The sequence below is a fragment of the Acyrthosiphon pisum genome, chromosome X (assembly GCF_005508785.2).
Source record: "Acyrthosiphon pisum isolate AL4f chromosome X, pea_aphid_22Mar2018_4r6ur, whole genome shotgun sequence".
Taxonomy (NCBI): Eukaryota; Metazoa; Arthropoda; class Insecta; order Hemiptera; family Aphididae; genus Acyrthosiphon; species Acyrthosiphon pisum.
In genome coordinates this window covers 79,242,835-79,259,704 of record NC_042493.1, presented here as the reverse complement: position 1 = coordinate 79,259,704, position 16,870 = coordinate 79,242,835, and the positions used below count along the sequence as shown (strand labels likewise).

Genomic DNA, 16,870 nt, shown 5'->3' with positions numbered 1-16,870 from the left:
TGTGATATTGTTTTTTTTACGTCAGGCCGCGGTTACTGACCATTTTGTAGTATTCTTATTTTTTTCTAATAGTTTGACGTGCCGGCGGGCAGGTACATCATCGCAATGAATGAGACTATAGAGCCGCGAGAATATTGTGCGTGCGCATAAGCATAATATGTTAGTAAAACGCGCGTACAGTCATTGTAAAAAAATCACGTCGTATTGGTATTCCATGTTATCAAAATTATTATTCATTATTATTCTTTCTGCCGTTGCTTCGTGTTCAGAAATAAAAAACGAGTGTTTGAAGCATATGGCCCCCTCCGATATCATAATACCATATTATACATATTATTATTATTATATTAAGTATACAATATAGTTTCGAATTTAACGCGGCGGCGGTACTTGATAAGCGGTGCTATATAATATGTTATAATACTATACACACATACGTATAGATAATATGTACACACGTTTTTTTATGTACAATATTTACCGTACGTCTCTTTGAAGAGCGAAGAGCACAAGTGTTTTGTACGTTACACGATTACGAAATATTGAACCTCAGCAACCGCCGCCACGACCGCGGTTGTCGGATGATCGATTTGGTAGAATGGAAAGGAAAAGCCGATAACAAAAACTCGTAGAAACACGCTTATTATTATTCTATACAAATACAGTATTATAGCATAATAATTATACTAATATATAATAATATTATAGTTTACGTTTTATCTAGTAAACGAACTCCATTAATTAAATATCGGTATAATATTACATTATTACCGTTTTCACGGCGATAACATTATTATTATTATGCATTGATGTATTATTATTATGAATAACAATAAGCAAATGGTAACTAATCGCAGAACAACAGAGTGAAATTATAACGCGGAAGGCGAAGATACAATTTTTATTTATAAGATATACATTTATTTTTTTTTAATCCAGTATATGATTAGTATTATCACATTTTTTAGAAATGTCGTGTCTATGAGTCATCATGACCTTTAGTAACGATGCCCATCAAACACAGTACGAAGTTTTCTTGTGAAACAAACAATACTAACTTTGATTTGGAAAAAAAAGTCTTGGTTGTTAAATCAAAACTGATTTATACTTTTTACGCCTTTAAAAATAATAATCAATATAATACGATGGAACACGGCACCGAAACCGACATCCATTTATGTGATTTTTATCGATATATATATATGTATATATGCATATAATATGCCTACTAATTAATTTTGAGCCCAAATCACATTAAATTTTTTATTTAGAAATCCGAAAACCCAATAAAAATAATAATTTTAGATTTATTACAATGGATTTATTGCCATAAGCAACTCCGAAAGTTATTAATAGTTATATACTATAACATACAAGCCGATATTGAATAAATATATGTTATAAATATTTATAATATGTTCCTCGATGGATCGTACAGAGTATAAATTCAACGTGCCATGCATGTTAAAAATATAATAATGAGGTGCAATACAAAACGCGATAACGCCAATGTAGAGTGCCAATATCCCCTAGAATTTTCTTTTTACGATTTAGCCGACGATTTAAATTATAAACACGACATGTACAAAACATGCAGTTACATAAAATATGGTTTAATGCGAGGTATTATAAAATATCTTCGCTCATATATGGTAGGTATAATAATAAATAATAATATTATGTTTCTTGAGTTATTTCCCCTATGTGCACGCAAAAATGTGAGTACACGCGTATCTTACAACAACGGAAAAACAACTCGTACATCGTGGAAGTGCGCAGAACAAGATTTCTGTAAACGAATAAATGTGCCTAGGCGTACGAGTTATGAGACAAGTAAGTCAATGTCTGGTATGATGGTGGCTTCTACCGGATATCAGTATATTTTCAAATGTTCAACTTATTTTTTTTTTTTTTAAACCAATATAATTCATTAGCATATCGTGTATTGAGGTGATGTAAAAAAAAATTTGGCAAACAGTGAATATTGATGGAATAAGATTATATTATTTTTAATAGACATAAATAGATGACATGAAAAAAATCAATACAACCGATACACATCAGCTATTATAATTTATAGAACACTTCACGCACCACGAAATACGTATATAGGTACGTACTTATATTATTGCCAGTAGATTATAAACGTGTTTTATAGAAGATTTCGAGACATTCATTCTAGAGAATACAGTTCTACACTCATTACAATTATTTTCGAATTTGACTCGGTAATCTATGAATGAAAATGTATTATTCAATTCATTTGAATCAAAATAACGAGAAAACGTAATTAAAAAGTTTTTTTTCATTTTAATTAACACCTTTTTTTAGTGCTGCGAAAATCAACTAGTTATAGAATTTAGGGTTGTCATACGTATCGGTTAGAGTTTCCTGTACCGGTTTTGAATACATATATAGCGTCGTCCCCATAAATTGTTTCGAGACGGTCAATTGTCCCGGAATAGACTACAATAATTAATGTTAACATTTTGTAGCTTTGTCTTTTACTTAACATTTCTAATAGAAAAACTATATTGTTTTGATAAATAATAACATAATCAAGTTAATTATTTGATTGACAGGCGAAATCAATTTTAAAATTATTTTTATGGCTTGGTAACGACAACTATTACTGAATATGTTCGTTGTTTTCCCCTTCGACAATATTTGTGATCAATTATTACTGCACCCTAGACGCTAATTGATAATTTTGTTGTTTTATCATTCCGATTTGTAACGTTGAGTTAGTTTTTGCCTTACAAACGTATGTTGAAGAGTGCTGACTATTGTAAGTGGACAAATGGTATTCTAGCTACGGAAAAATCATGTGTTAAAAGTTAAAACTGGTGATTGACCATGAAAGAGTGGTACGGTTTTTTCAATAAAAATTAATACATGTTGGTCCCGATTTAAGTAAAATAAAAAATGGCAACCCACACTACACTGTATGCATGTAAATAATGTTAATTTGTATTAATTTCTTCTGTTAGTTGTAATATTAATGTGGTAGTTTTGGTCTTCATAAAAAAAAAACGTTTATTAAAATTATTCTTTTATAATAAACTGTATACTTCAGAAGGCAGAAACATTGAGTAGCGAAATTAAATTAAATTTGAAACAAAAATTTTTCCGTCTGTATATAGGGGCAGAAAAATTTCGGTTTGGTTGTTTGTTCAATAAAGTACTAATGAAGGACTATTAAAGGACTGATTATATGGAGGATCAAAATCCTCAGATCCAACGATGATTGCATATTATTAAGACCATGCAAGAATAAAAAAAATTGCGTCACACACGTGGATAATCACGCGTCTCTCCAGACTCTGTGCTTCAAAGATTTTGATTATACGTTTGACATTTTACCAAGGAATAAATCATCATTATTTTAAAATTGAGAAGAACAATTTTATGCGTGTTTTGATTAAGAACTTATTTTTTGATTATGATTTTTTATCAAAATAATTTTAATAATTAATCAGTATTTTTAAGAATTTTAATTACATACTGTTTTAGATTCTGAGCAGAGCGAGGAAGCTATTGGTTTTACAATGGTGTTTATTTTTATTTATTTATTTTTATATCCTGTATACAACATTTTTACCAGAAGGAATGCTTCGATTTCAACATATAGTACTTTATCTTTTAGAAAATTGGATCAAGATGGTACTTTAGATAGGTCATTTTCCAATTTTCTCAATAGTTATTTAATGCCACGCGAAAAACCACCGAAAAATTACGAAAAAACGCTAAAAATGGGATTTTAATTTCTAACGCTTTGTATATCACCATAGAAACGAATAAAAAATTATAATATTATAATATTAATTCAACTTACATGATAAAATAAATAATACAAATATAAAATATCCAGACTGACAAACCGTCTCCGCTCAGAATCGTTTTTCTTATACAATGATATTTTATCATTGAATTCAAGTCTAATACAACCCATTATACAATGACCTACTTGTAACCTACTGTACAGCAGAGCGACATCCACTTACCTGCTTTTTTATTATTATTATTAAGAATAATAACTTTTAAAAAAAATCAATATCCAGTGTCAAGACGTGGACAAAATTGTTCAATAACTTTTACTATAGGTTATGATACCATAATTTTAAACGTGTAATAATAATCTTGAGTGTATGAAAAGCAGTTTTCACTATACCTACTCCACGAAACACAAACGACCGATTTCAACAGTTGCACGCTATTGCCTATTAAAGTAGGTATTAACATGTGAGAAAATACCTATGATTTATAAACTTATAAGTAATGAGAAATTACTATGAAAACAGAATTGATTTGTTTATCAATGCAGTGGCGTCATTTCATTTTTTGAGAGGGGGTCAACATTTTTGACCAGCCAAAAATAAAACTGAAAAAAAAACCGATCGCTAACAATTACATTACATTTGTATTTTTATCTCAATACAAATAGCCTTTTTACATATAATTTTATACTTACTAGTTAGTATCAAAGATTAGTATCATAGGCATAAGTAACACGTTTTTTCGGGAGATAACAATTACTAAATAATTAATACATATATAGAGGGATACTTAAATATACTGCTTATTGGCTATTAGCTACTATATGGAGGCCCAAAATTAACCCATTAGCGGCCAGAAAATGACAAGGGGGGAATGCCCAAACTGCCCCCCCCACCAAATGACGCCACTGTATCAATGGTGAATAACAAAAATGAATTAATCGAATCTACAAATCAAGTTTTGTTTTTGTGTTCAATTAAAAAAAAAACCAGTGACACGGAGTAGTATTGTCACGAATGTTTTAAAAAAAATTTTCATTTTTTTCTCAATCAAGCTCCGAAAAAAATGTATGTGATACCGGTGTTTGTCGAACTAGTTGAGTTCCGGGAAAAAGGCAAGTGCAGGCGGCCGCAGTTCTGCGAAACCTATAAATTGCGGCCAATTAATCCTTCCGCAGTAGGAATTGCATCCGCGGTTTTGAACATAATAATAATTAATGTTCATTATTACTTATTAATATTTTTTATCGCTGTTGTTGTTATTATTTTCATCATCGATAGAGAATATTAATTAGTATATTATGATACGACGCTTCAGTAATAATGATTTATGTGTTACACGTCCATAATCGATTGATCGAATAATTTATGTGTCTTTACGATACATATTATTTGCAAAAGGTTTTACCAGAATATTTTCCAAATTCATAATATCTTGTTCAAAAAAACTTCGAAATAATTGTAGAATACCTAATATTATATAATCAATAAAAAAATTAAATTTTGATATGGGTGCTTATAGGCAGTGCCGCAACTAGCGGGGGGACTGGGGGTGCGTAGCACCACCAAATGGGCCTCCTTTCCACTTAAGTGGGCCCCCCCCTCCAAAACACAAAATGCCTTTAAGAGGACCCCCACAATAAAATTTGTACTAGGGCCCCACAAAGCCCAATTGCGACACTGCTTTTAGGTATAAATAATATACAATTAATAAGAATATAGTTAATGTATAATATAACGTCTCTATCCCACGCACTCTTTGATTTTATAATTCATTTATTGATAATATTCACAATATAACTATTTTTATTTTGCTATTCGTACAGCGAGCACTGAGGAAAATATTATATGGTTAATAAAATACAATTTAATTACGAGAATATCACCTAGGATGTAACAGTTTTTTATTAGTTTGATACACCAATTTTTAATATTTTTAATATAGATTTTGGCTTGTCACAACATATAATAGAGAGAAAAACTAAGAAAGGCAAAAATAGATTATTTTTGAGAAATAAAACATATAAATAGGTACCTACCTTGAAACTTATCTGATTTTTGAAACTAAGAGTAATCCAACTTTTTAAAATTAAAATATAAAAAAATTATCGCTACATCATAATATATCATTCTGTTTCAATTTGATAAAAGGTCAATTATTATGAATAATATTTGACCTAAAATTTACATGCTACATAGTTGGTGCTAACGAAAAGTGAATCTGATTTGTTTCACATATTATTTTATAAACAGAGATAAAAATTTGAAGAGAAATGTCGTCTTAAAATATAAAGATTACATTGATAAAAATTAATTTGTGCTATTGCCAAGACTAAAATTGTATAATATTATACATATTATTTAACAATTTACAATGAAGGGTATTTTTCGTGAATATTTTGGACTTGGGTAGGTACATTGCTAAATTATGTAATGCATCATCAAAATAATCTACGATAAAAAATTATTATTATGATATAAATAAGTGATGAAAATAAAAAGTAGTACCTACTTAAATTAAATTTTAGAATTTTATTTGTAGTTATATTTAAAACGCATTACTGTTAAAAGCTGTGTAGTAAAAATATAATTAGTATTATTTCATACAAGATTTCTAACTGCACCTTAATAATTATAATAAAATCGGTTTTGCGCGATAAACAAAAAAATATATGTATATACATAATAATATATCGATTTCATCAGTCCGCTAGCGAGTGTACACACTATGCACACCTAATATCAAATTATAGATCAGAAGATGAGAAAATTCTCGGAAACAATGTCATCGGACGTGGGTTGGTTCGGGTTAGTTAGTTATAATAAAATAAACAAAATAATAAAACGCCCGTGAACAATAACAATAATTGTGTAACGACAATAGAATTATATATTATTATTATTATTATCACACACGAGAGACGTGTTTCGTCGCGTCATCCCGGTTTCGAGTATGCCGTTTATAAAATATAAATGCAACATGATGACGGGAACGGGCGTCACCGGATTAGATTAGGCTCGTGCGATGTAGGCGCCGCCGTTTGGGAGCATCGTGTTGACGTATTCAAATATATAATATTATTATATTATAATCACGCCCTGTAAACACGTCGCTTTTAAATTTTTATGGGGTCTATGTGGTGTGAGCTGAAAAGCTCGGCCGAGTGTTATTCGAGTATTGGCGCAATGCACGTGCGACGACACGGCTATTATAATATTTAATGGTACTGCAGGCTGCAGCGGCCTCGCCGGTGCTAACAGTTTTATAGTGGATTTACACTTTAAAGCTCTAGGGCCGACGAACAGTTTATCGGTTTACGTGTACCTATATATGGCTATATTATCCGTTTAATTTTGTTTTACGCGCTATCTTTGTGAGAGTTGAACTGTTGAAGGAATGCTCTAACAGTTCTACACTCTCAGCGCTGTATATTATGCGACATGAAGTATATGGTAATATGACACCGATAGCGCTTTGAAGAGATGATTTTTAAAACCCCGTGTGGTCTTAGAAAATTCGCAATGTAATCATTTACATTCAATTACCGAGGTATTTTTGAATTATTTATAACCGGTTGACGATTTTACTGTGCGGTTTAATGGTACTCTACGTCTATAATGAGTATAATATCATACACATATATTATATACATTTATAAGTACTATAATAATATGCTATAGAACTATAATAATATATTGTGTCTCGAATATTGGTATAATTACATTTTGAATTCGGCGAATCGTATTCAATTAGTTGTATTAAGTCATCACGACTTTGATACAATTTGTAATGTTCGAGTAGGGTCGACACATTTGCAGGGTGTAAAAATGGACCCGGGACGACACAGCGTGTAATTAATACTGTTGTAACTACAGTATTATATAGTTGGTAGAAATTTAAAAAACAATCGCAGTCATCGCCCATCGGGTATTGAAACGGATGACGTTCAACACGGTTGTCGGGTGTGCATAATATAACAGGGGAATGGCACCGGAAGACTCCGGATGTGTATGGTAATATTATAAAGGTGTATCTCATCGAAAGGTGTAAGCTCGTGCGAATCGGAGCGGCACTCGTGTTCGGATCGCGGCGGCGGCGGCGGTATTCGTGCCACCGCGCCCATATACACTATTAGGTACGCCGGCTGTTGTACTGCTAACCGTCGAGTTATTAAAACATCAACGAACGCGGTCGCCCAGCGCTTGCGTTAACCGCGTTTATAATTAGAGTTTGTTTTAACTGCGATGATGTTTATTGGCAAAATGTACGGCGGCGGTGGCGATGGCGATGAAAAAGTTACGCAACTGCGCGGCCAACGCGTGGTGTTTGTATCGATCGGCCGGTCGGGGAAAATCGGAAAAATGTTCAAACTGAACAATCGAACGATAACAACCAACAACAACTACTGCACCGGCACGAACGCGGCGCACCGTTGTTGTGCCGGTCGGGGCGCGGTTACTGCCGTTGCAGAGCCAAAATTCCGGGAAACCATAGGAGCATAGGTGCATCGGCCAGGCCCGATACAATTATTATTATAATCATTATTTTAATCATCATCGTCGTCGTCGTCTTCGTCGTACAGAGCGTCACATCCGGGGTACACGGCCGGGATATCGGAAAATAACAGTAAAAGCCAACGTGTTAAATAAAAATAATCTACCTGTAAACGATAGTGCGAATTGCGTCTGCACGCGTGTAATATTATGTTATACAGGGTGCTTGTAGAGATCCGTGGCGAAACTGTTTACTGTATTACGTGGTGCGGTAGGTTAAGTATCAAAATTCGCAATAATATCGTTACAACAAAATGTTATTATTCTGTCGTTACCGGGGTGGCAAACGGGGTGTTACATATCATTATTGTTGTCATTGTTGTTGTCTGCAGCAATAGCTGCGGCGCAGCGGCAGTAGCAGTGTACGAAAATTAGTAAACGGCGGCGGCGGTCGTAAAAACATTGTCCCCATCGACGACGACCGTATTTTAATATTATAATATGGCGTATAATATAATATTATTACAACCATCTGCTGCCGGTGTTGCTATTTACGCATACCGAAAGAGTATTATATTATATTATTCACACGGTGGTGTTGGTGAATAATAATAATAATAATAATAAATAATAATATATTATATTATTATTTCGTACGTTGTCATCCGTGTGTGTGTTTTAAATAATATTCAAACAACTGGCGGCGAACACACACGCACATTGAATGGTATATAATATGCACACAATACGCGGCGCGTCGTGTATTGGTTGTATTTCAAACGAAACGAAAAATTAACAAAGAAACGAAACTTGGCCCACGACAGGCACATCGGCGATCGTAATCAAACATAACATAATATTATGTATTATATTATTTTGAAATACGTTTAAATATGCGCGATCACGCGGCGACGGTGTCGCTATATGGTCGGGTACGACTGCGTGTGTATATGACACGCCGCCGGTGCGGGTTTGTGGGTGGCGAACGACGAATAACAAGTAATAATAATAATGGTACACATTATCGTCGTAAGACAATAGGTTTTGAGGGTGGACGGGGCGGCGACGGTGTTCCGGTGAGGTCGCGGTGTTTGGGGGCTGTCGTCGTCGTCGTGACCGTCCTCCACAAGACTGCCTCGTAAAGAGTCTCCCAGTGTTATACGACAATATTATAATATACTCTATCGTCCTCGCATGTGTACTTGTAATATACTAAACGAGATTATATTATGCGGACCGACCGATAATCTGTGGTCAATGCGTTTGTATATATAATATAATAATGTACGCCACACGGACGATGATTATTATTATTCAAATCGCCGATAGATAGACCGTCTCAGGTTTCCCCCTTCGTGTGAGTCGCCGCAACGCTGTAATAACGCAACAGATTATCGTTATCGTTGTAATTAGTCAAAGGGAGACGGACGGACGGACAATCGGCCGTATTATAATAACGATTGTAATTTTATTACGTATACATTTTAATAATAATAATAATAATAATAACGAAACGCTCAGTGACGACGACGACGGCCACCACCACCACCACCACCACCACCACCACTACCACCACGTGTGTAATACACGGTCGTCGGTAAGACGACCAAATACGACGATGACGACGTCGACCTTATTGTAAAAACAATGGACAGAGTGGTGACGGGGAGAGTAGGAGGAAAGCCGGAAAGCGGTCGAAACGCGAAGAACATATAGGTATGATGGCGATGGGCGATCGGGCTCAGACGGCTCGGCCACAGTGCGACACTCCTTTCTCTATTCTCCATATTATTATAATATTATTATACAACACAATATTATTTTATGCATAACAATATCATGTACACGGTGGTTCTTCTTGTACGTTGTGGTATGAGCTGTGCTACAGACAAACCATACTGATAATATCGTCGACCACTCGTTACCGTGGTCGACTGTCGACGGGACGACAGTCATGTGCGCACAACAATCTGTCTTCGTCGCCACAGCAGCAGCTGTGAAACGTGCTATACAAGGATCAACGTTGCGAGCGTTGTGTTTTTTTTAGGTTTTTTTTCCCAACAGTTTTCGATAACCAACCGCACACACGCGTACGATAATAAATTCTATAATTTCGGAAAAAGCTTTTATGTGACTTGTCCCACGCGTCGTTGAACACATTACATGGATCGGGTGCGCGTAATCTTCGTTTTGCTTTCGGCGGCAGCGGACCGCAGTTCCAGTGCGAGGCAGCTGCTGCTGCGCTGCAACGCCTCTCCTTCTGCTGCAACACACACATACGCACACACCCTCGTCGAACGCGCGTACGCCTCTTCCGAAGCGGCCACCGCCGTCGTTACTCTTTTCCGGTGCAACCACAAACGGCGGTGGCGGCGGCGACTGTGTCGTTTCGGTAGCAGCTGCGTTGCAATGTGGACGACGATATTATGCAGTGGAGGCGACAATGACGCGGCCGTCGTTGGATGCGAAGTTGCCGCCTGAATCGGCTATTTTTAATACTCAAGTCCCCCCAACCATCGTTCACGTCAACACGCGAGCAGGTCCACCGCCGAAGATTCATCACCACCGTTGACGTATATGACGTACAATTATTATAATAATATGAATATAAAAATGGACCCGTTCGATATTCACGACGAAAAGCGTCCGCGTATAGAGTGTACCTAACTATATCCAGCGGGGTGGTGCGTATGAGGCCGATGATGAATTATTACGAGAAAAAAAACCATCGGTCGTGTTTCGTGTATTATAATAATATTATGTATGTACGTTTTCTCAGATGCGACGAGAAGGTACAACTGGTAATAATAATACGGTAACTTCGAACGACGCCGGTGGCGGCCGCTCTCCGAGACCGCTGTTGTTTTCACTATAATATTAAACGATTTTATTGTAACATTTCGTAAATGATTTTGTATCGAATGTTATTATAATAATAATGTTATGCGAAAACGCGGCGACTGCGACGACGGTGGGCCACCGTTATTAGTTATTACCTACGCGCTGCATCATATATTTTGTACACAATCGAATAATAATAATAGCCGACTGCGACTACGACTACGACGACGACTACTCACTCTTCCACTCCGATCATCGTGCCCTCGTGCCCGTTTCCCTAATATGGGGAGTGCCCTCCGGCGGCCATAAAATCGGGAAAAAAAAATAAATACAAAATATAAGCCCGGCCGGTCGTAAAAATACGCACACCCAAGCCTAAAAAATACACGTATGTCGTGTAAGTGTGCGTGTATGTGTGTGCGCGCGTATAAAACAACGGAGACACACATTACTTACTTATAAGCAAGCGCGTTACATATTTTCACATGGCCGCCAGTCGCAGCAACAACACACTATACTACACATGAGCCGCCTGTCCCGTGGGTTGTGGGTGAATGCGGGTCGTGCACGCGGCGGCCGGCTGACGGTGGTGCAACGGGTACACAGAAATATTACCGCCGTCGCCGCTCGGCGGTATGCACATTTTTTTTTGTTTACTGTTTTATAACTGTCTGCCGAGAGTATATTATTGTCAATTGTAATTTTTAATATTATTGTTATTGCCGTATTCCGAGCGCGAGTATGTGGGTGTGTGGGTGGGCGGATGTGTGCCACGAGGGTATTTATAGTGCCGTCCAGGTCTGCGCGGGATGGACGGATGGTCCGAGTTGGCGGGCCGAGACGCGCGCAATATCGTCGTTATCGCGTAATTACGTAGACGGGTCAACTTTAATAATATAATTATATGCCAACGGTAGTAGGTACACTCTCGGCGCACAGCCGTCTACCGTGCTACGCGAAAAACGATTACTCCACCACCGCACGTCCACACACCACTCGTACTTGTTTGGCACGACTATTTTTATAAGTCTCTGATTTTCACCAGCAACATACTACTATATTTGCGCCCCCGCCTCACCCTAGTTTCTAATGCTGGCGAGTACTTATGCGTCTTTTTTTGTTGGCATTATATTCTTCGACATTTTACATAATGATAAGCAACGACGAGATAAAAAAAAAACTGTTATGGCCAGCAAAACTAATTACACAACAAGTACAAAGCGAATAAAAGCTACTTAAAATTATATTATTTTATTATCGTCGCACACGCCGATTACGTACGTGCGATGGAACGTCTACGGAGAAACCATTCAGCCTATAGGCTATAATACATAATATAGCCCCCACGACTCCTCACGTTATTTAATAAAAGCGGCTCGATATATGTGTGTGTGTAATGGCTATGTGTGTGTGTCTGTGTGCGTGTGTAGTTTGGAGTTTGGACAGAGATGCACACATTACCCGATCGACGTTATATTGTTATTAATAGACCGGCGGCGGCGGTGGTGGCGAGAGGATGAAATCTGCGGGCCGCTTGGGGTCGTCGACAGTGCCGTCGTCAGAGATTAGGGGAGACCCGACCCCCTTGTATTTATAGATCGACCCGTTTTGACGAGTTCCTCGTTTTCGCTCTGCACAGACACATACATCATATCCACACGAAACACATACATTATTGTACACGCAGAAAACCACTCTCCCCGACCGCCCATCAGTCACATGGATACGGGGGAAAAAAAACGCATTAGTCACTACGCACATATTATAATAATAATAGTAATAATATACACGAGGCCGCTGCCAGAGCGTACATAAACTCTTGACATTTTAAACCCTGCAGCAGCGGCGGTGGTGGGCCCTTCGAGGACGCTTACTCTAATAAAAATAAAAACTAGGCTGGAGCGGCGGTGAAAAGGGGTGGCAGCGGCGGTTAATAGTCGTGAGTAAGGCCGTCAAACGTGAAAGAAAGGGCGCGGCGACGCGCGGAATGGATTGAGCGCTCGTGTGTGTGAACTGCAAGGGACGCCGCAAGAACGCGGGACGACGGTTAAAATAATTTAATGTAGCCATGTAGAAAGGAAGGTAGGTCATAATAATATGTTATAACAAAATATTACAAGACGGAAAATAAACGAAACGAGACTTCCCCGTCCCGATTGTCCGGTCTGCAGCCGAGCCGTTTGTAATAGAAACGCCGACGCGACGCTAAGGATATTTAGATTATACACGGTTCGTCTTAATAATTTCCGTTAAGACTACCGAAAACCACATAACTCCGTATTAGGCGCGTGTATACATATATAGTCCTGCTGTAACAACTACGGTCGTAATGTAATAATATAATATAATTTTATCGGTATGTACACTACGTAACGGCAACAGCAGCAGCAGCAGCAGCAGGTGTACGTGTGCTGCAATAAATATTATTAGAATATTGTTTAAAACGCCTCCGACTACCGGCTGGAGCATCATTTTAAAGGCGCGATAACAATTTCCTCTAATAATAATATTGTGTTATACGCGATGCGCGCACGCGTCCGCGCTGCAACAAACACGGCGACGGAGATAATCGCATTATGTAATGTAATTAACGTCGTATTGTGTACAGCAGTTTCGGAATTCGTGAGTTTCTCGGAAAGCAGCATAAAAAAGAACACGCGGTAGATGGGAAAAAAAAACGGTGCTCGCCGCCCCGAGGGATCTCCCGCCGTCGTCTCATCAGCACCCACCTTACCCGCCGCGAACCGGGTAACCCGATATTATATTGTAATACACGGACACGCCATAATAGGCACATATGAGTATAAAATTATGTATACTATTATGGGTATTGGATATAGGCTGATATGTTTCAGATACACGACTCTGTGAATCGTATTATTATAATAAATAAACCATAATATCGTTACTCACAGACTCTGATCACATCGGCCAAAACGACGGAGGCTACCAACAAAAAAGCCGCCATCCTCGCGAAACCGCTGGCTCGTCTCCTCCGGGGGGTGGCCGCGGTAGCGACTACCGCCGCTGTTGTTGCCTCCTTGATAACCATCTCTTCACGATTTCGAGAAAACGTACTTCTGCGAAAAAAAAAACTGTTATACAAGCTGTTATATGAATGCGATACGACCATACGAGTCAAGAGACTATGAAGTACAGGTATGTAGGTGGGTATTGCGCGTGATATATAATATATATAGTCGTCACCGTAGATCTCGCCAAAGGTTTATAAACACACGCCGACAATACCGTCTGCACTCACCGACTACTCTTTTGACGGACGGGCAGGTGTTTAGCGGGACGGCTGTGCTGATCGAACACCTTGTGGGCGAGTAAACACAATGACAAAAACGGCGGCGGTGGCGATATAGCACGCACAGTGGTGGAATAAATTTGGTTATTTATTATTATTATTTATTACTATAATTATTACTATACACCTAACACTATGTATGTACGTAGGTATTATTATTGTCTAGTCTCGTACTTTTCCTCCGAAATAACCGGCGCGAACAACCTCTGCAAGGACGCTCTGGAGCTGTCGGTAACGATGGTTCAGTCGCGCGCAACGTTGTCTTGTGACGACTCGCAGACCGTCGCTGCACTTTAACCGCAACGTGCTTCTCCTCTGATGAGGTCGTCCGGGTCGACTACCGCCGAGCGGTGTACGTGTGTGCGCGCGCGAGCGTTACCGGTCGGTCACTGCTACTTCAGCGACGAAGTGTGCTGTGCGACGAAAACTACGGCCGGCGACCGTCGAGCGGACGCGGAAAACGAGGAAATTCGGACGGTTGTTTTTCCGCGTACCACCGTCGTTGACAGGGAAATCGAATGGAAATCCTCCGGCGGAGTGCGGCAAAGACAAAAAAAAAAACAAATTGAAGTTATTTTCAATTAGGAGACTCGGGGCATTTATTGCGATCGCAACATGGTCGACCGGCGAAACGCGACTTATGGTTGTCTTCGAACTACGCGATATTGTTTTTTATTACACGTATCGTAAACGACTGTTCGAAAACGTTGATGGGCACGATGGTATAACCGGCGTTGCTGCTGGACGACCGACTGCGAGTGAATGACTGGCTGGCTGCCGTGGAGTACGCAAAGTAGTGTGTAGCGGCGGCGTGCGTGGTTGTGCGTAGCACTCTATGGACAAAAAACCGTACAACGATAATCATTTCAAAACGCGGGCGTTGGATGTGCGCGTGCGGGCGCGACCCGATGCCGGCTGTTAGTCGTGTCGGCGGCGGCCGGTGAATTGCCGGCGTTTGTTCCGCGCGTCGAACGCGCAAGAGAGGGCAGGACGGGTCGGGGGGAACGGCCGTCTAGGCGGGGGGGTGGTGGGTTAAGGGGAACGGTCGTCGGGGCCGGGGTACCACCGCCGCCGATTCCTTCTTTCCGCGGTGATCGGGAGGATGAGGTATAGTGGGGGAAACGATCTCGTGTCGGTTGGCGCCCAACTGGCGGCCGCCGCCGCTGTTGCCGCTCGTCGGCCACGGCGGCGGCGATGTCCCCCACCGTTATATGCACACTTACACTCGTCCGCGGATCGAAATGATAATAATAATAATAAAAATAATAATAAATAATACCGAATTACTGACGTCGCGTCGTCGTTGTTCATCGAATACCCATACATGTCGGCGGCTGTTTTTTCTTCTTTTTTTCGTATTAAATACGGCGAAACCTGTCTCTTCGGCAATCCATAGATGATCCCTGAATAAGAAACGATAAACCCGAAAACCACACAAATATGTAAGAATATTTCTTTGTCCCGGTTTGTTTCTGTATATTTTTTTATTTTTTTTTTTTTTAATATACAAACTTGGTTTGATTTGCACATTTAGTAGCTTACTAGGATATGAATATATTATAATATATATTACGAATATCATAATCACTTCTCGAACACGTTACCCATTGCCAACGGTAAAATTTTTATGTATCCATACAAAACCTGAAAACCTTGATAAGAAACCGAACCTTCCCAACTTGGAGTTGACTCTGACAAAAAAAAAAACCGTGTAATTACGTTAAAACAAACATTAATTGGTAAGACTATTGTACTTTTTTCAGAGACGTCACGCAGACACGCTCACGTTCAAATTTGAAATTTCTGTACTACGATTAATGATTATTGTTTACACATTACGGTCTACGACTGCAACAACAATTTACAATATATTATACTGTGTAATATACCATATACGATAGAATAAATAAAATAATATTGTTGATAACATTTTATTGGCCGATTATGACGATGTATTTTGGTACAACTCGTTTAAAACGGGAAAAAATAGTAGTATTGAAGTAGACTGTTATAATGCGATCTGCGATTCCCGTATGTACTGATCTATTTGACCATTTGTTTTAATTCACTTTCAGGGTTGTTGTGTTTTTTTAAACACTTTTTTCATGAAATATATCAGGGCTATAATTATACATAATAGCCATAAAGACAATCTGAAACATTAGTGACAATACGTTAATACAATTTAAGAACTTATAAATACAAATATTATGACGTGTGTTAAAAATATCAAAATAGGTACATTTTAGACAGTCTTCAGTATATTATTGATATATTATAATAATATAATATAGTATATTATTATTATATTATTTAATATATATATATATAATATAGGTGGGAATATTTTAAATTGTAAATTATTGACATAGGTCAGGCCAATGAAGCAAGATGTGCTGAGGCAGCAATAATATTTTGCTTTATAACACCGCCGTATACGCAGGCA

General features: G+C 38.3%; 1 protein-coding gene across 1 annotated transcript in view; it reads right to left on the bottom strand.

Moving 5' to 3' along the window:
• LOC100573625 (neural cell adhesion molecule 2) overlaps positions 1–14,521 on the bottom strand; it is a 38,370-nt gene extending 23,849 nt beyond the window's left edge. The window contains exons 1-2 of the mRNA XM_008183269.3: positions 14,374–14,521; positions 14,025–14,191 (exon numbers count right to left, since the gene is read on the bottom strand). Of these exons, the coding sequence (XP_008181491.1) occupies positions 14,025–14,163 (139 nt within the window). The 5' untranslated portion in view covers positions 14,164–14,191; positions 14,374–14,521. The remainder of the gene's footprint in view (positions 1–14,024; positions 14,192–14,373) is intronic.
• Between the last annotated feature and the right edge of the window lie 2,349 nt (positions 14,522–16,870).